The 19,576-nt window shown below is 42.1% G+C and overlaps 1 protein-coding gene across 1 annotated transcript; it reads right to left on the bottom strand.

The window, feature by feature from the left end:
- Positions 1-425: 425 nt before the first annotated feature.
- LOC132209313 (E3 ubiquitin-protein ligase UBR4-like) lies at positions 426-16,927 on the bottom strand (the record flags this gene model as incomplete). The annotated part of the gene is made up of 6 exons (XM_059644448.1): positions 426-458; positions 9,833-10,049; positions 10,550-10,766; positions 12,427-12,590; positions 14,707-14,908; positions 16,753-16,927. Coding segments are annotated over 6 exons (1,008 nt in total), but the record flags the coding sequence as incomplete, so codon positions are not given.
- Positions 16,928-19,576: the final 2,649 nt, after the last annotated feature.

Raw genomic sequence — 19,576 nt, forward strand, 5'->3', positions numbered from 1 at the left:
TACTTAAAAAGGTGCTATATAAACACAATTACTGTAGTCGTTATTGTTTAAAGTTCAACTACTCAATTTACTGTGAAGGTACTTGTCAACATAACCCCAATGTTAAAAGAGCCAAAATATTGATAGCTTTAAAATCTAAACATGCACAACCAACTGATGGCATCACTGAATCCAACCAGACAGTAAGATACAATTGTTCACAGGCACAATGATGAAACATTCAAAGTTAATCTGTACAAAATGCATGACATGACTGAAGACAAATCTACGAATTTAAACAGGTGTCCTGGATTCAGAGCTATTTTTTTGAAATCCTGTCAAGTTCGAATGACTATAATGTGCATGGTTACTGCTGTTTAAATAATGAGATGTCACAAACAAAGACACAAAAGAGAACAGGATAAAGAGAAAGGAGGGATACTAACCGGTCTAAGGAGCTTAGGGATTCAGTTTCACAACTTTCAGGAACAACAGAAAAGAAAACCATGTGAGAACTTTAAATAAAATAAACAATCATTTTACTTTTCTTTGAAAGAGAAACAAAGATGATGAGCAGCCAAGCATGCAAAACCTGCACACAGAGGATGAGATGGAGTCATGCAATGCAATTGCTGTGAAATACTTGGTCATCTGCACACAACAGTGGTATCACAGAGGAAGGACAGCATGCTTGTTGGAAACTGGTACTTTGCAGTTCTCCTCTTACGCTGATTTATGATTTCACTCAGTGCACTGCTTATCATTGTGGAAATGGACTCATTAAGTACAAAAACATATTCACACTTTTCAAGGTGTGCGCACGTGTCTGTAAAATGGAGACCGGGAAGAGCAGGACCCAGTGGTGATTTCCCCAATAGAAAAGCTACAGGGGGTTTTATAAAGCACACTGGCGTTTCCATTTCGAGCGGGCAGAGTTGATACATAGCTTTTTGTATCAATTCAGAGAAGATCTGTAACATTCACAACAATTACAGTAACACTGCTTAGGCTCAAAACACTCAGGAAACATATCCATTTAAGTCCACCAGTGCTACTGGCAATTATTAGGTTACACTCACTTCCTTCTTCTCTTACTGCAGTCTATATTTAAAGACGTTACTGATGGTCAGTTTGCTAAATCCTAAACTGCCTAATCAGCCCTCAAAGTGCCAACAAACAGAAGACATCAACTTCAGAACTTGCTATTCTGAGACTTACATTCTTAAATTTGTTTTAAGTATCAGGTTGGTCACAGTTTTCTTTAAACATTTAGAATTTAATGAGCTTTTAAAGCTTTGAAAAGGAACCATCAAGTCCAAATTCAATTTAAAAGATGATTTCATTTGTGTCACTCTTCGGATCTTAGGTGAAAGAAGTCCCATATCTCTTTCTACGGTTCAGGCCAAAAATGTGCACTTCTATGGGGCCTTAAACATTGAAATACTTGTTTTTTTTCTTCTTGGAGGCATATAGTGTCAAATTTGATATCTAACCCAGGGATGACATTCTAAGAGGTGGAAAAAAAATCAGAAGTTTACAGGGACGATATCAGAGGGTAAGAGACAGAGGGTTTAGAGACGGAATTCCGTGGCATCCAGCCAAAATGTCAAAGTTCAACAACAGGGGTAGAGAAGGTAAAAAACAGGCAGCGATTTAAACTGACTGTGGCAATTAAGTTTAAGGCATTGTCAAACAATCGATAGGGAGGACTCATTGCAAAGTATGACACAGGAATTAGTTTTGGTTGAAGTTAAGTTTACCGAGAATGATGGATGAAAAGTAGGCCAAGGCTGAATTAATTGAAAGAAAAGAAGAGTGTTCCAGGGAAACATGAGTTAAGTTGGGCACAGACAAAGGTGTACTGTAGAGGTGCTTTTTGTGAAGGAGGCTGAAACTTCAGTTTAGCATTGAATCAAATATCAAAAAGTACAAGAAGTTCAGTTGACCATACTCGTGGAGGTGAAAGGGGACAAATTCAACAGTAGAAATGCGGAATTTATGGTGCATCTACCAACCAGAATTCGAGTTATCGCTCTTTAGTTGAAGAAAACTTTAACAGACTGGATGTTGGGCAAGCAGTCTGGTAACAAAGGCAGTGGAAAGGTCAAGAGAGATAGGATGATGTAGCTACAGGACAGCACACCGATGAGAAATCAGTGATGGCTCCAAGGACAATAATGGAGAAAACAGTGCAAGATCAAAGTGAAGTCTTTGTTAGAGATAATTTAGCTATGATTGGATATGTAAAAGTTGAACCAAGGCAGGTTGGGGCATAGGTGTGGTACAAAGTCACTGGAGGACAGTTTTAAAAGGAGATTTGTCAGCAGTTAAACATGTAGACAGATTAATGATAGCAAATAGATCATAATCTCAGTCATACAGCATGTCATGTGTGACTTTTATTTGTCTATTCTGATGCTATGAAGTAAGACTTGAGATTCAAAAAACAATTGCAGGAAAGTTAGGCACAGATTTTGAAGACAACAGTTTGTTTAAGAACTGAAAGGGATGTCTAAAAATGGGGCAGCAGTTTGCAAGGTCAAAGAAGGTGACTCTCTTGCAGGATACGGTGGCTTGGAAAAGGAACAGTACCTGGAAAAAAAGGAATTACTTACAATGGTGGCTAACAGAAGCTGCAAGTGAAGTAGTAATTGGAATAGGTGCAAGGAACTGAAGGCAATAGAAATAAAGAAAATAAGAGCAGGAGTCAACCATTTGTCTGCTCAAGATTGCTTTGCCATTCAATATGATCACAGCCGATATCCAACTCAGCAGAGTGTTCCTGCTTTCTCCCCATACCAATTGATCCCTCTACGCATAAAAGCTATATCTAATTTCCTGTTTAAAACAAATGTTTTGCTGTGAAATGCTTTCTGTGATAGAGAATTCCATAGGCTCACCACACTCTGGGTGGAAAAATTTCTCATCTCAGTCATAAATTTCCTACTCCATAGAGACTATGGTTCTGGTTCTGGGCTATTTGGACTTTGGCAACATCATTCCTGCTAGTTTGTCTAGTCCTGTTAGAATTTTATAGGCTTCTATGAGATAAACCCCTTATTATTCTAAACACCACTAAATATAGTCCTAACTGGTCGAATCTCTCTTCATACATCAGTTCCAACATCGCAGTAATCAGTCTGGTAAACCTTCATTGTGCTCACTCCATTTTTAGCCATCATTCCTGAAATAAGGAGATCAAAACTAGACATCAGGACCCCACACAATCGCAGCAAGGAATCCATGCTCAAGTACTCAAATCCTTTTGCTGTGAAGGTCAATGGGCCATGTGCCTTCTTCACCACCTGCTGCAACTCCATTAGTTTCAGGAACTGGTGCACAAGAGCACACAGGTCTCAGTGCACCTTACCTTTTCCCAATCTATCACTATTCAGATAGAAATCTGCCTTCCTGTTTTTCTTACCGAAGTGGACAATCTCATTTCTTCACATTACACTTTATCTACAATGTATTTACCCACCTGGAGTCATACAGTATGGAAACAGACCCTTCAGTTCAACTTGTGCATGCCTGACGTCCTAATCTGACCTAGTCCCATTTGCCAGCATTTGGCCCTTATCCCTCATAAACCCTTCCTATTCATCTACTCATCCAGATGCTTTTTAAATGTTGTCATTGTACCCACCTCCAACACTTCCTCTGGCAGCTCATTTTATGCATTACCCTCTGTGTGAAAAATGTTACTCCTCAAGGGCCTTTTTATATCTTTCCCCCCCTCACCTTAAACGTGTACCCACTTGTTCAGGAACCCCTGCAACCTTGGCTATTCACCCTATCCATAATCGCTCATGATTGCGATTTCAGAATCCTCTATAAAGGTCACCCCTCCGAAGCTTCAAAGTGAAAAGCCCCAGCCTATTCAACCTCTCCCTATAACTGAAACCCTCCAGTCTCGGCAACATCCTTGTGAATCTTTTCTACACCCTCTCAAGTTTAACATCCTTCCAATACTGGGGAGACCAGAATTGTACATAGTATTCCAAAAGTGGTCTCACCAGTGTTCTGTACAGCCACAACATGACCTCCCAACTCTTTTACTCAATGTTCTGACCAATGATTGCAGGCATACCAAATGCCTTTTTCACTCTCCTGTCTACCTGCAATTCCACTTTCAAGGAACTATGAACTATGAACCTGCACCCCTACATCTCTTTGGTCGGCAACACATTCCAGGGCCCTACCATTAATTGTATAAGTTCTGCCCTGGTTTGCCTGACCTAAATGCAACATCTCACATTTATCGAAATTAAACTCCATCTGTCATTCCTCAGCCTACTGGTCCACCTGATCAAGGTTACGTTGTACTCTGAGTTAATCATCTTCATTGTCAACTACACCTCCAATTTTGGTGTCTTCCGCAAGCTTACTAACTATAACATTCTACATTTATACAAATGATTGAATATGAATAATGAAAAGCAGTGGACTCAGCACCATTCCTATGGCATGCGGAGGAATGGAATTGTGGGAGATATAGCAGTTTGGATCGGAAATTGGCTAGCTGAAAGAAGACAGAGGTGGTAGTTGATGGGAAATGTTCATCCTGGAGACCAGTTACTCGTGATGTACCGCAAGGGTCGGAGTTGGGTCCACTGCTGTTTGTCATTTTTGAGGGTGTAGCAGGATGGCTTAGTAAATTTGCAGACGACACTAAGGTCGGTGGAGTTGTGGATAGTGACAAAGGATGCTGTAGGTTGCAGAGAGACGTAGATAAGCTGCAGAGCTGGGCTGAGAGGTGGCAAATGGAGTTTAATGCAGACAAGTGTGAGGTGATGCACTTTGGTAGGAGTAACCAGAAGGCAAAGTACAGGGCTAATGGTAAGATTCTTAGTAGTGTACATGAGCAGAGAGATCTCTGTGTCCATGTACACAGATCCTTGAAAGTTGCCACCCAGGTTGACAGGGCTGTTAAAAAGGTATACAGTGTTTTCGCTTTTATTAATAGAGGGATCGAGTTCTGGAACCAAGAGGTTATGGTGAAGCTGTACGAAACTCTGGTGCGGCCGCACTTGGAGTATCATGTACAGTTCTGGTCACCGCATTATAAGAAGGATGTGGAAGCTTTGGAAAGGGTGCAGAGGAGATTTACTAGGATGTTGCCTGGTATGGAGGGAAGGTCTTACGAAGAAAGGCTGAGGGACTGGGGTCAACAATGCAAATGTCACAGCAATCTCTCCCTTAACTTCCCACAACATTAGAGAGAAGAAAGTTGAAAGGTGACTTAATTGAAACATATAAAATAATCAGAGGGTTAGATAGGGTGGATAGGCAGAGCCTTTTTCCTAGGATGGTGACGGCGCGCACGAGGGGGCATAGCTTTAAATTGAGGGGCGAAAGATATAGGACAAATGTCAGAGGTAGTTTCTTTACTCAGAGTAGTAAGGGAATGGAACGCAACGCTTTGCCTGTAACGGTAGTAGATTCGCCAACTTTAGGCACATTTAAGTCGTCATTGGATAAGCATATGGACGTACGTGGAATAGTGTAGGTTAGATGGCCTTGAGATTGCTATGACAGGTCGGCACAACATCGAGGGCCGAAGGGCCTGTACTGTGCTGTAATGTTCTCTGTTCTATGTTCTATATGTCACAGGCCTCCAGTCTGAAAAGCAACCCTCTACCACCAACCTCTGTTTCCTACTCTCAAGCAATTTGTATCCAATTGACTAGATCCAATGGATCTCATCTGATCTAACTTTACTAAGCAGTCGACCATGCGGAACCTTGCCAAATACTTGCTGAAGTCCACGGAGACAAAGTACACCACCCTTCTTTCACATCTTCTTTGTCACCTCTTCAAAAATAAAACTCAATCAAATTAGTGATACATGATTTTCCATGCACAAAGACTATCCAGAATCAGTCCCTACCTTTTCAAAAGCATGTATATCCTGTCCCTCAGAGTCCCCTCCAACAACTTACCCACCACTGATGTAAGGATTATCAGTCTACACAGTTCCCTGGCTTTTCCATTCTCTTACAGACTTTATGAACTAAAAGCATATTAGCCAATCTCCAGTCTTCTGGCATCTCACCAGTAGCTGTCAACAATGCAAATATCACAGCAATCTCTCCCTTAACTTCCCACAACACTCAACTTATCCCGTTCTCTCTGAATCCTTACAATTCACCCTCCCACCCAGCTTTATGCTGTCTGCAAACTTGTCGGTAGGTGGAAGCCAAACACCAATCCCCACAGTACCTCACTAGTCACTGCCTGCGACTCAGAAAAATACCTGTTTATTTTGACTCTATTTCCTATCAGTGAAATAGTTCTCAATCCATATCCGTACACTGCCCCAATCTCATGCATTTTAATTTTGTGCTAATTTGTTATGTGGAATCTTATCAAAATAAGGTTCTGAAAATAAACCACATGTGCTAGCTCCCCTTATCAACTCTACTTATTAGATGCTCATAAGACTCCAGCAGATGTGTCAGGTATGATTTCCCTTTCATTAATCCATCTTATTCTGTCTGTTTTTATCATTGCTTTCCAAGTGCGCTGACATTAAACTTTCATAATGGACTGTAGCACTTTGCCCACTACCGACTTCAGGCTAACAAGTCTATAATTCCCCTTTTCTTTCTACCTCCATTTTTTAAAATAGCACAGTTCCATTGACTACACTCTAATCAACAGAAACTGTTCCAGTTTCTTGCAAGATGACCACCAATGCACGTACAGGTTCTATAGCCACTTCCTGAACTACTCGGGGATTTATCAGTTGTTAGTTCTATTAAATTCTCCACGCCATTTCCCTACTGATACTGCTGAGCTTCAGCCCCGCCCTCTCACTTCACCCTCTATTCCCCATGATTTTTTGGATGTTATTTGTGAAAATAGGATCCCATTTCCACCCCCCTCCAAAAAAAAAGTCCCCTGTTTGCTGGCCAGTCATAATAAAAATATCGGTAATTTTGCTGTCCACAATGATTCAGAAATTTTGGGAAAATTTGGCAGCAGGTGACTAAGGTCTGACTGAACTTCATGTGATCTAAAAAGATGGAGAGATGCATTGTGCCAGGTATGTGCAAATCTACCCTTTCAAAGTATGACAACCAAGAGGGGGACACATGGGCTACGAACCTGATGAAGCAGTCAAAATTTCTCTGGGCACAAGGCCAGTAAAAAGGTCAAGCTGAGGAAGAGGATGAGCAAAATAGCAGATGCAGATATATCACAGCAAATGGAAGGCATACAGGTTAGGCAGCCAGGAATTTGAAAGTGCATCTGTAACTTTCATTAGATTTTTTTTCCCTAAGGGCCAAATGCAGAAGGAACGGAGGGTGAGAACAGGGTATGGTGGAAAACAATAAGAAAACAGTCGGAGATAGCATTTTTTTTGACTCATCATTGTTTTGAGTACAGGGCACAGGAAATCATGAACGGTAAGAGTAGGAGAGTTTGTGTGAAAAGAACAGGACTGCAGTACAAAAGGAAAATAGAACAGGAGGTGGAGATTTAAATCACAAAGGATTATCAAATGGTCAGCCGCCAAGAAAGGATATATGGTAGAGAAATCTGGGTGGGGTTCCATGGAGTGTGATTTTTTTGTTGTTTTGAGGAAAGTTGAAGGTTTAACAAATGGCCTTCTCCTCCTCCAGGAGCTGCATCAAAGGATCAAAACAGCAGACGATAGTGAGATTTGGTGACAAAGATCATTTCTGACATGATTGTTTTGATACAGTGATGATAGCAAGTATGGTCAGCCACAGAGGCTTTGGTAAAGAGAAAAATGGTACCACTAATAAATCAAATTTAAATCCAAACAGAATACACATGAAAGCATTCAGAACAAATCTCTAAATCACACAGGAACTAGTCATCTTTTGACAAGATTTCAAGGAGCTGCAAAAGATAGGAAATCATCGGTATATCATTTGTCTGACAAGCGTTCCACCACTCAAACAGATCATGGCTGATCATCTACTTCAACATCATTTTCCCCCATTTCTGCTTATGGTCTTTTGTCATGAGTAACCAGAAATACATTGATTTCTGTCTTAAATACATTAATGAATGGTCTTTCACACCCTCTGGGTAGGGGATGCCAAACAGTCACCACTCAGTGAAGAAATTCCTCCTCATCTCAGTCCTATTCTACCCCTTATTCTGGTACTGTGGCCCAGCATCTGGACTCACCAAACAAGGGGAGCATTCAATTCACATCTATCAATCACGCCCTGTAAGAACTTTGTAAATTCCAATGAGATCACCTCATTCCTTGAAACCCTGCAGACAGCATAGACCTAGTTTCTTCAAATAAGACAAATTCACTATCCCTGGGAGCAGTCTGGTGAACTTTCAATACAATCTCTCTAATGGAAATAAAGCTTTCCTCAGCTAAGGGGATCAAACCGCACATAATACACCAGATACAACCTCACCCCCAAAGCACTTATCAATTCCAGCATGACATCTTTATTTCTGTATCCAAATCACATTGCGATGAAGGCTAACATACCATGTGCCTATGTCACTGTTTGCTGCACTTGCATGCTATCTTTGAGTGACTCATTAAAAAAAGTTACCGAGCTCCAAACATCTCACTATTTATGTAATACTACACTTCTGCTGGATTCTACCGAAGTGGATAATCTCACATTTAATTGCATTATGTTCAATTTTCCATGCTTGTCTATTCACGTACCTGTTCTAAATCTGCTTGCATCCATCCCATCTAGTTTCTTGCCAACAGCAAACTTGGTAAGATTACATTCGGTGCCCAAATCCAAAGCATTTATACAGACTGAGAACAAGATTGTGAACAATTACAGTCACAGCACTGATTCTTACAGCCCATTAGTAGTAACAACCTGTAATCCTGAGAATGACCCCATTCTTACTATGTTTTCTGTCTGCTAACCACTGTCGCTGGATCACGAATCTCGAACTCCCTCCCTAATGTCATTGTGAGTCAACCCACAGTATTCGGACCGCAGCAGTTCAAGACAGCAGCTCACCACCACCTTCAAGGGCAAACAGGAGCAGGCATAAAAAAAATTCTGACCAGTCAGCAACACCCACGAATGAATAAAAAATGACAGGATCCTCAATCTGTATTATCCCAAGCCCACGTGCTCTAATTTTGCCGAGTAACTTTCTGTATGAGAAATCATCAACTGGAAGAAACAAATATAAAGGTGTTGGCATAACAAAAAGGGAAGGAATGGGACAGACATGGCTGAAAAGTGATCAAGGGAAAGAAAAAAATAACAGTGCAACACAAGTGACATATTCTGATAAATAACAACTGCCAAAATATACACAAAGGAATGGACAGAGTATTCAAGTGAATTGTACGTAGCAGAGATTAGGACTGACATGTTCAGTATACTCAACAAGACAGAGGAAAATAAATTGAAAAGTTGGCGAATTAAATTATTATCTTTGTGTGTCTGATTACCTCCCAAATTAACTTCTTTTTTGGAACATAAAAACACACGAATTCATCTATGAGTACAGGAACTGCAAGCTCAGGACATTCTGAGATCATGCTGTAATGAAAAGCTTTCACACAACAGCCACACACATGGATCAGCAAGGAAAAAAAACTCAATACCCAGCCTTTGGTCACAGAACAAATGTTGCAAGAGAAACAAAATCAATTCCTCATTTAAATTATTGCTTTGATTGCCAATCAAATTTTCTCCAATCGGAGTTAAACCGTGCAAAAATGGTATGTATTTTAACATTAATATTCAGTGGAATCTAATTTACAATGTCATCAATTTTATGCAAGCCATTCTTCATTTGTTCCTCACCAACTGAGAACATGAAGTTATTAAGCACTTCACATAACGTCAAGCAGTTGCAGCCTCATGCTTACCTCTCGAGGACAGAACCACTGGTGGAGGATGGAGTGGTTGAGTCCACCTCCCCTGTGCTGTTATTCTGGCTAACACTTGGAACAGCAACATTATTTACAGAGGCTGACGGGAAATCCTCTGGAGGTTCATCGGGCCAGCCAAATTGCTCTTTTGTCTTCCCATAGATTTTTATTGAATCTACCATCGTTACTCCAGCGGGATCAACTGATGCACCAACTGCAATGACCAAGGAAATAAAGACACAACTTCAGAAACTTGAATTGAACAAATCGAAACATAAGAAGTGAAGATGATTTAGTTTTAAATCTCTACAGTGCCAGGGGTTTAAGAGAACAGCAATACACTTACTCCCAAAAAGCATAAAATTCTAGTACTTCTTACACACAATCTCATCTGAATCACAATTAAAAGAACTAGGATTAAAATAAAAGTGAAACAAGCTTATACCAACTACAGAGAGTTCCTGAGGTGCAGTGGTAATGGCCTTATTTTCTGGGCCTGGCAGCTAGGGTTCAAGTCCCAGCTGCTACAGAAGTTCTTAAGAAAGCATCCGTGATGCTACTACATGGTATCATCATTAAAAAAACCAACAATCCTGGGCTGTACGGGATAAGGCACTGTTGATCAGCGTAGATTGGAAACAATGACTCGTACATCTACATGAACACATCTTATCAACTTGGATTGCAGTGTTTCAATTGACAGGTTACACTTACCAAAAATGGTGAGCTTCTTATCAGCCTGCAGTGCTTCTTCACGTGTAAATGGATAATCAAACCAACGAGCTCTTGTCAAGTTCAACTGCATTGTGCGACCAAAGATTTCAATATAGGATGGTGCTCTCTCAATGGCCTGTGTACCAACCTGGATCCGCATCCCTGTCATTACCATAGTGGCATTGTTGTTGACACCTTCCACTGTAAATCCACCCGGCTATGAAAGAACAGGAATAAAATCTGAATGCTAATCAAAATATATCCAATAAAATGCAAAACTATTTTACTACTGCCCAATACTGACTTTCATCTGGTCCACCACTGCAGACTAACAACTGACGGTGTAAATATGCAGGGATGCCTTCAAATATGACAAAATTTATCTCAACCTAGATTGAGCACATTTAAATTAACTGCAATAAACTAAATTAGAATCTTGTTACTCCAAAGTACCGGGATACGCTGGAACTTAGTTCATTTTCAAATACACAACTTATTTTGTTTTGGCGGTGTACTACTTGAGAGGAAATTGAAAGCAGATTCAATAATTTCCAGCAGGAAACTGACATACTTGAAAAGAGAGAAAATTGCATGATAATGGAGAAAGAGAAGGAGAGTGGAACTAATTAGATAGCTCTTTCCCAGTCATGACAAGCCTTGGCTCACTTCTGCACCGTGTTATTCAATTATTCACTGTTTACAAACTTTTAACAACATAACTGCGATATGTTTGATAGGATTTGTCAACAAATAAAACAAAAAGGAGAAAAACTATTTTGAAAGGCACTGGTGCTAACCACTAAAGTGCCACAAATGACATCTCGCAATTCACAGGTGATACCAAAATTGGTGGTGTAGTGGACAGTGAAGAAGGTTATCTTTGAGTGTAACAGGACCTCAATCAGATAGGCCAATGAACTGAGGTGGCAGATGGAGTTTAATTTAGATAAATACAAGGTGCTGCAGTTTGGTAAGGCAAATCAGGGCAGTGCTGTGACAGTTAATGGTAGGGTTTTGGGAACAGGTGTTGAACAAAAGAGACCTGGTTTTTTTGCGGGGGGGGGGGGGGGGCAGTGGCGGTGCATATTACTTGAAAGTGGAGTTGCAGGTAGGCTGGGGGTTGGGGGGGGGGGGGGGGGTGTGAAAACGATGTTTGGCATGTTTGCCTTCACTGGGAAATACATAGAGTGCAGAAGTTTGGATGTCATGTTGCGGCTGTACTGGACGTTAGAAGTGGCCTGACCAGAATACGGTATTCAATTCTGGCCTCCCTGCCATTGGAAAGATAAACTTGAAAGGGTTCAGAAAAGATGTGCAAGCATGTTACTGGGATTGGAGAGTCTGAGCTAAAGGGCGAGGCTGAAAAGGCTGCGGCTATTTTCACTGGAATGTTGAAAGCTGACATGGAACCTTATAGTTTATAAATTCACGATGGGCATGGATTGGGTGAATAGCAAAGATCTTTTTCCCAGTATAGGGATGTCAAAAACAAGAGGATGTCTCTCAGAATTAAAATAAATTATTTTCTTATTCTAGCTAAAACAAAATGGGAAAGGTGACCTTATCATCCCTAACAAAGGAAGTTGTGGATAGCATTAAATCAAACTTTAAGATGAGAGGGGAATAAATTCAAGAGAGACCTGAGAGGCAGCTCTTATGTGCAGAAGATGGTGCTTGTGTGGATCGAGCTGCCAGATGAAGAGGCAGAGGTGGGTACAATTACAACATTTAAAAAGATATCTGGATGAGTTCATGAATAGGAAGGGTTCAGAGGCATATGGGCCAAATGGGATTAGATTAATTTATGATATCTGGTCAGCATGGGCAAGGAGGACTGAAGGGTCTGTTCCTGTGCTGTACAGCTCTATGACTCGTACCTTTGTGCTGGCGACATACATGCCCGTGGAATTCAGCCGATGTTTAATTTGTTGCATGTTGTACACCTGTAGTAAGTCATTTCCTCCAAACTCAATGTCAGTCAGCTGCTGGTTGTGTTCAAAGAAATCAATTGGAAATGTGACTTGGCTGGTGGTGCGAGTTGCTGTAGAATAAATTTGTCAATAGTTATTCAAGATGCTACTGAAGGACGTACCAAGTAAGATGCTAATGTAACCCCACTATTTAAAAAGGACGTAATGAGAAAAAGGGAAATTAAAGTCCTGACATTGGCAGTTTAAGGCTAGAGTCCATTATAAAAGGTTTAAAGGCAGAGTACTTGGAAAACAGTTACTGGATTGGACAGAGTCAGCATGGATTTACAAAAAAGACAAATCGTGCTCCATTAATCTATTATAATTTTCTGAAGATGCAATAAGTAGAGTTGATAAGGGGAGCGAGTGGAAGTGGCTTAATGTAGACTTTCAGAAGGCATTTGATAAGGTCACACATAAAAAATTAGCACGTAAAATTAAGGCACAGGTGGAGTATTGCAGGGAGCAGTGACTGGAACCCAGACATTCACAATATACATTAATGATTTAGATGTGGGAACTAAATATCATGTCTTCAAGTTTGCAGACAACACAAAGTTGGGTGGGAGGATGACCTGTGAGAATGCAGAGATACTTCAAGTGTAATGTAAAGATTGAGAGAGTGGGCTAATGCATGGCAGATGAAGTATAATTTGGATAAATATGAAGTTGTCCACTTTGGTTGCAAAAAGAGGGGCCAAATTATCTGGAAGGCAGCATATTGGGAAAGGGGGAGGATGCACCAGGAGCTAAGTATCCTCGTATGTCACTAGCTTAAAGCAAGCATGCAGGGACATAGGTGGTGAAGGAGGCAAATGCTACATTAGCCTTCAAAGCAAGAGGATTCAAGTACAGAAGGGATGTCTTGCAGCAACTGTACAGGACATTAGTGAGACCATACATAGACCAGTATGGGCTGTTTTGGTCTCCTTTGAGGATGGATGTTCTTGTTATGGAGGAGTGAGTGTAATAAAAGATTAATTGACTGATACCTGGGATGGCAAGACTGAGGAAGAAAAGTTTGCATCAGTTAGGACTATATTCACTGGAGTTTAGAAGAACGAGTGGACAATCTCAAAGAAATATCTAAACTTCTAACAGGATTAGACAAGCTAAATGCAAAAAGTATGTACCTGATGACCAGGTTGATTCAACCAGGGGTCACTGTTTAAAGGAAAGGGGTTGGCGATTTACAACTAGGATGAGGAGACTCCCGGAGACAGCTGAGCCTGTGTAACACTCGGCTACAGAAAGCAATTGCAGCCAAAACATTGAATGTTTCCAAGGAATTAGATTTAGTTCTTGGGGCTAAAGGGATTAAAAAGATATGGGGTGAAAGTGGGAAACGGGCTATCAAGTTGAAGATCAGCCATGCTCATACTGAATAGCAGAGCAAGCTTAAGAAGACCAAATGGCCTACACCTAGTTTCTGATGTGTCTATTTAACTGCAAGTGATTAATGTTGTCAGCAGAGCTTTAACACACATCTACATCTTGTAGAATACATCTGTTTGGTCAAAACAAAAACCAGTTAAAAGGACCCAACTCTAACACTAACCTGACCCTGCCTTTTAGTCACGAATTGACTTGCTATACGTTTCAGGCACTCTTGATTTTAAACAGAAAATAGCAAGCAGGTGGCAATAAAATTTGGTACACTATTGTACAAAAATTCAAAGTCCCAATAATGTTATCACAAACAACCTCAAGAATATACAGGACTGCAAAGAAAGGAGATCCCAAATCTTAGTATTTATATCTGGAGCTTAAGTCCAGCACCACCAGTAGTTTGAAATAAGATTAGAAGAGAAATTGCTTCATTTGCCTTTTTTCAAAACATATAATGATAACTGGATGAGAGAATGTGGCAGAGGCAGAACACAGGGAGCAGAAATACCTTCAGGTAAGACAGGCAGTAATTGACCTCATGGTTAATTCACCACTTCTCAGTTCTGCTTATCTATTTTGCACTGGGCTTGGTAACTCAGCAGTAAATATTTTATACAAGATTACAGACTTCTATCCCAGAGGAACTGAAATAGAGGTTCTAATGAGGGGACCATCTTCTGCACTTCAAGTACAAAAACCATGTAGCTAGAACACAACATTTCACATACACATACATATGCTCACTGCTTCTCTCTCCTTTTACCCAAGTACAGAATTGCCTAGAGAATAAAACCTTACTGGCAGCTGCAGCCTTGCGTTTGCGTACTGGTTTCAAGATGCTGATTACACTGCTGGGTTGCAGCGAAGGCTGTAGCCAATAAGAAGTGTTCTCAACATTTGCCATGTAGATCCGCAGGCTGCCATCTTCACACAGGAGTATCATAGTGGTTCTTTGCTGGTCATTGCTGGCTGTGTGGCGAATTGCAACCATATCCTGGATCTAAAATACAAGGTGGGGGGGGTGATGACACAGCATATAAGAACATTAAATGTAGGAGCTAGCAAAGTTCTTAAATGCCTCCTACTGAGACTATTTACTTGTTAATCTACTTTCATCTTATCAAGTCTCTCCATTGTTGAATTCTGCATGTGTGTAACTGACTGCCCACTCTAAAGCAGAATACTCAATTTAATCTTCTCTCATTTTCTCCCCTGACAAGTTACCCTACTCAGATTCCTTACATCCATTTAGAAAATTGTAAATTGAGACCTTTCCCTACTACACTTTCCAGGGGAATTGAGAAGTTTCCTTAACATACTCTCTAAAAGCTGCAATCTCTTCAGAATTTTTTCAGTCTCTTTATTCATTTCCAAAGTGACACACAAACATCTTACGAGATCTGTCACGAATATTCAGTTGGGAGCATTAGCTCCTTGGTTTATGGTGATATTCACATACTCAGCTGTTGAATGATCTTTACATCAATAAAGCAAACACCAGGTATCCAAAGTACAATGAAAAATGCAAAGTAGGTCACTTAGTATCTGCAAAAATGAGTCTCCTCTTTCAAAATGGACTACTTTGCCCCTCTCTCCTTACACAATCTCCTGTTTGCTTTCACATCAATAAATTCGCAAGTTAGTAACAGAAATCTTTTTCAGGAACTATCCAAAGTAATGAAGAACCATCAGTAAAATACCAGCAAACTAAGTACTGTAAAGAAAGAGACATTGTAAATGCAAGGTCTCGATGGGAAATGTGAACCTGAGCACCAGTTGCTTTCTGCTAAATTGTCAACATTTATTGGTCAGTTTGACTGAGGCCTAACAAACTGCTTCATCAGATGATCCTATGCTTCACAACATTCAACCAAGACCATCAGTAATCTGGATTAGGAACCCGAGATGATTATTCCCCTCTCTAATTCAAGATTCAGGAAATAAACTATAGTTAATCACTGAAAAAAATCTCTTCCATATGGTTCAGCTATTCACTAGATAAAGTGAGCAATTGGGCAAACTCAAAGAACAAATTGACAACTCAGATGACAACCCTTCATTGGAGCTTAAAGAGGGATGTAGGAACTTTTTTTTCCCCCCAAGGTGTAATACCTTGAGTTATCTCTTTGTAATATTACTATTATTTCTGTACTTATGACTTGCAAATGATTTAGAACTTACCTATAGTATTTTCACAAGCATTTAATGTGGCTTCTCTTATTTGACCAAGCTGGTACTAATAAAACAAAATTGTTAAGTCTCTTTTCTTGATATGGATTTGTTTTATTTTGTAACAGCTAAATTTAGAAAAATAACTCAAGATTGTGGAAAGCAAATTAAAGACCCATCACCTGAGGATCCCCTGCTTCAGGACTGTGTGAACAGCAGAAACTGCTGCCGCCAATCTATTTGAATCACCAGCTCTGAGTGTCAATAAGGCAAAGGATGTAGATAAAGGGAATCTGAAGCCAGAAGCAGAATTTTAATAAATTGCAATCACTGAGTTGCACTGTCTGAACTGGATGCTAAACCTCACAATTTCATTTAATGCGCAAGAATTATATGTGATTTTGTCCCTTTTTCCTAGGTCAGATAGTAAATTTCTCCCAGGATTATTCGATTCCAGTGCTGACATGTTGCACTGCAGTAATTTGAAAATAATCTGCACTAAAGCGCATGAGAGGCTTGAGTATTTTGCTGTGGGAAAGTTACATTAATATATCCATAAAACAATAATTCAGAGAAAATCTATAATGGGCAATACATATACAAAGGTCAAATTCAACTTTACTTCTTTGGGCATCTTATTGCCCAATGTCAGCATACAAGACGACAATGTCTGACCTTGGCTTTCGCTGGTAGAGTTTTGATCTCTTGGATGAGGAAGGTGTCTGGTTTGACCATGATGACAAGTGGAATTCCAGTGGTTTGCTGGACACAACAGACCAAGCCAGGATGATTCATCACTTCTGACCACTGGCACAGGGCTGGAACAGTTTTCCCACTGCCACCATTCGAACTGCAGAGAAGAAAGTAACAAAGACAAACAGATGAATCAGAACATTGAATTAATGACGCAAAAATCTTAGAAACATACTAATGTAAAGACAGGGAGAATAAGGGAAGGTAGGAAGAAGAGCGAAAGCGAACAGGGAGGGGAGGGGGGGGGGGAAGAGAGAGGGGGGGGGAAAGAGAGAGGGGGGGGGGAAGAGAGAGGGGGGGGGAAGAGAGAGGGGGGGGGGAAGAGAGAGGGGGGGGAGGGAAGAGAGAGGGGGGGGAGGGAAGAGAGAGGGGGGGGGAAGAGAGAGGGGGGGGGAAGAGAGAGGGGGGGGGGAAGAGAGAGGGGGGGGGAAGAGAGAGGGGGGGGGAAGAGAGAGGGGGGGGGGAAGAGAGAGGGGGGGGGGAAGAGAGAGGGGGGGGGAAGAGAGAGGGGGGGGGGAAGAGAGAGGGGGGGGGGAAGAGAGAGGGGGGGGGAAGAGAGAGGGGGGGGGAAGAGAGAGGGGGGGGGAAGAGAGAGGGGGGGGGAAGAGAGAGGGGGGGGGGAAGAGAGAGGGGGGGGGGAAGAGAGAGGGGGGGGGAAGAGAGAGGGGGGGGGGAAGAGAGAGGGGGGGGGGAAGAGAGAGGGGGGGGGGAAGAGAGAGGGGGGGGAAGAGAGAGGGGGGGGGGAAGAGAGAGGGGGGGGGGGAAGAGAGAGGGGGGGGGAAGAGAGAGGGGGGGGGGAAGAGAGAGGGGGGGGGAAGAGAGAGGGGGGGGGAAGAGAGAGGGGGGGGGGAGAGAGAGGCAGGAGAGAGAGGCAGGAGAGAGAGGCAGGAGAGAGAGGCAGGAGAGAGAGGCAGGAGAGAGAGGCAGGAGAGAGAGGCAGGAGAGAGAGGCAGGAGAGAGAGGCAGGAGAGAGAGGCAGGAGAGAGAGGCAGGAGAGAGAGGCAGGAGAGAGAGGCAGGAGAGAGAGGCAGGAGAGAGAGGCAGGAGAGAGAGGCAGGAGAGAGAGGCAGGAGAGAGAGGCAGGAGAGAGAGGCAGGAGAGAGAGGCAGGAGAGAGAGGCAGGAGAGAGAGGCAGGAGAGAGAGGCAGGAGAGAGAGGCAGGAGAGAGAGGCAGGAGAGAGAGGCAGGAGAGAGAGGCAGGAGAGAGAGGCAGGAGAGAGAGGCAGGAGAGAGAGGCAGGAGAGAGAGGCAGGAGAGAGAGGCAGGAGAGAGAGGCAGGAGAGAGAGGCAGGAGAGAGAGGCAGGAGAGAGAGGCAGGAGAGAGAGGCAGGAGAGAGTGGCAGGAGAGTGTGGCAGGAGAGTGTGGCAGGAGAGTGTGGCAGGAGAGTGTGGCAGGAGAGTGTGGCAGGAGAGTGTGGCAGGAGAGTGTGGCAGGAGAGTGTGGCAGGAGAGTGTGGCAGGAGAGTGTGGCAGGAGAGTGTGGCAGGAGAGTGTGGCAGGAGAGTGTGGCAGGAGAGTGTGGCAGGAGAGTGTGGCAGGAGAGTGTGGCAGGAGAGTGTGGCAGGAGAGTGTGGCAGGAGAGTGTGGCAGGAGAGTGTGGCAGGAGAGTGTGGCAGGAGAGTGTGGCAGGAGAGTGAGGCAGGAGAGAGAGGCAGGAGAGAGAGGCAGGAGAGAGAATGAGGAATTGCAGAAGCAGAGAACAAGGAGTGGGCAATACGACAAATAGATTTTGTTTTAACCATCTGACACCCTCAACTGACTACGCTATTAGAAAAATACAAATACAGAAATCAACAGCCAGTCACAAAGAAGCAGTGACACTCGGCTGCAGGTATTGAAAGGCGTTGAGACATATCTAACACTCAACCAAGATCCATTTAAAATTACACCGGAGAACAGGACTACTAATGTGCAAAACGCAGAAACGTTTTCAAGCTTAGAGAATTGATTGTGATAGACTGAGTCTGGAAACCTGTTTAAAATAACAAATAGGACTGAACATTTTAACGTAGGGCACAAACTTATATAAGTAGAACCGTTTTGAAACAAAGAGGCATGTTCATTATGGAGCGTGCAATGCAAAGAAACAGATTTGCCTAAAAGAGAATGCAATCTCTGCAGAGTATGTTGACCAGAAACTTGTCTAGCTTCACACAAAATTACAATGCAACAGTTCTTGGTAGCCTGTAGTCATATGATAATTAGGATAACCAAGATTCTAAGAGGAATATAAATGTGTAAAATGAACTACATGGGAAGACAAGTCTCTGCACAAGCTGTGCTCCCTGTAAATGTACTTCATTGTACATATATTTAGTACATGTATTTCAGCAGTTGAAGACAGCAGCCCACTGCCACTTTCTTGAGGGCAATCAGTGTCAGGCAATTTATGCTGGCCAGTCAGTAACACCCCCTCCTACGAGTGATTAAAAATTTAAATAAACTTTTTTTTTCAGGGCCTCAAACCTCTCTACCTCATGTCACTCGAACACTACAATGTATTAATACCCCACAAGGGTCAATGCTACTGCTGGAAGCAGTATGGGAAGAACAGGCTAAACTGATACTTCAGATGAAAACATGGTGCTGGCTAAGATTCTTATGTGAAATTCTCTAATCTCTACTGGGGCACATTTTGATTGATATGATTACATTTGTTAGCCAATCAGAAAATGTAAACCAGGCAATTGAACAGGATCCTCAAAGTTAAACAAAGAGGCACCTCTCCCTCACCTCCTGAGGGATA

This window comes from Stegostoma tigrinum, unplaced genomic scaffold (assembly GCF_030684315.1).
Source record: "Stegostoma tigrinum isolate sSteTig4 unplaced genomic scaffold, sSteTig4.hap1 scaffold_840, whole genome shotgun sequence".
In the NCBI taxonomy this organism is placed as follows: domain Eukaryota; kingdom Metazoa; phylum Chordata; class Chondrichthyes; order Orectolobiformes; family Stegostomatidae; genus Stegostoma; species Stegostoma tigrinum.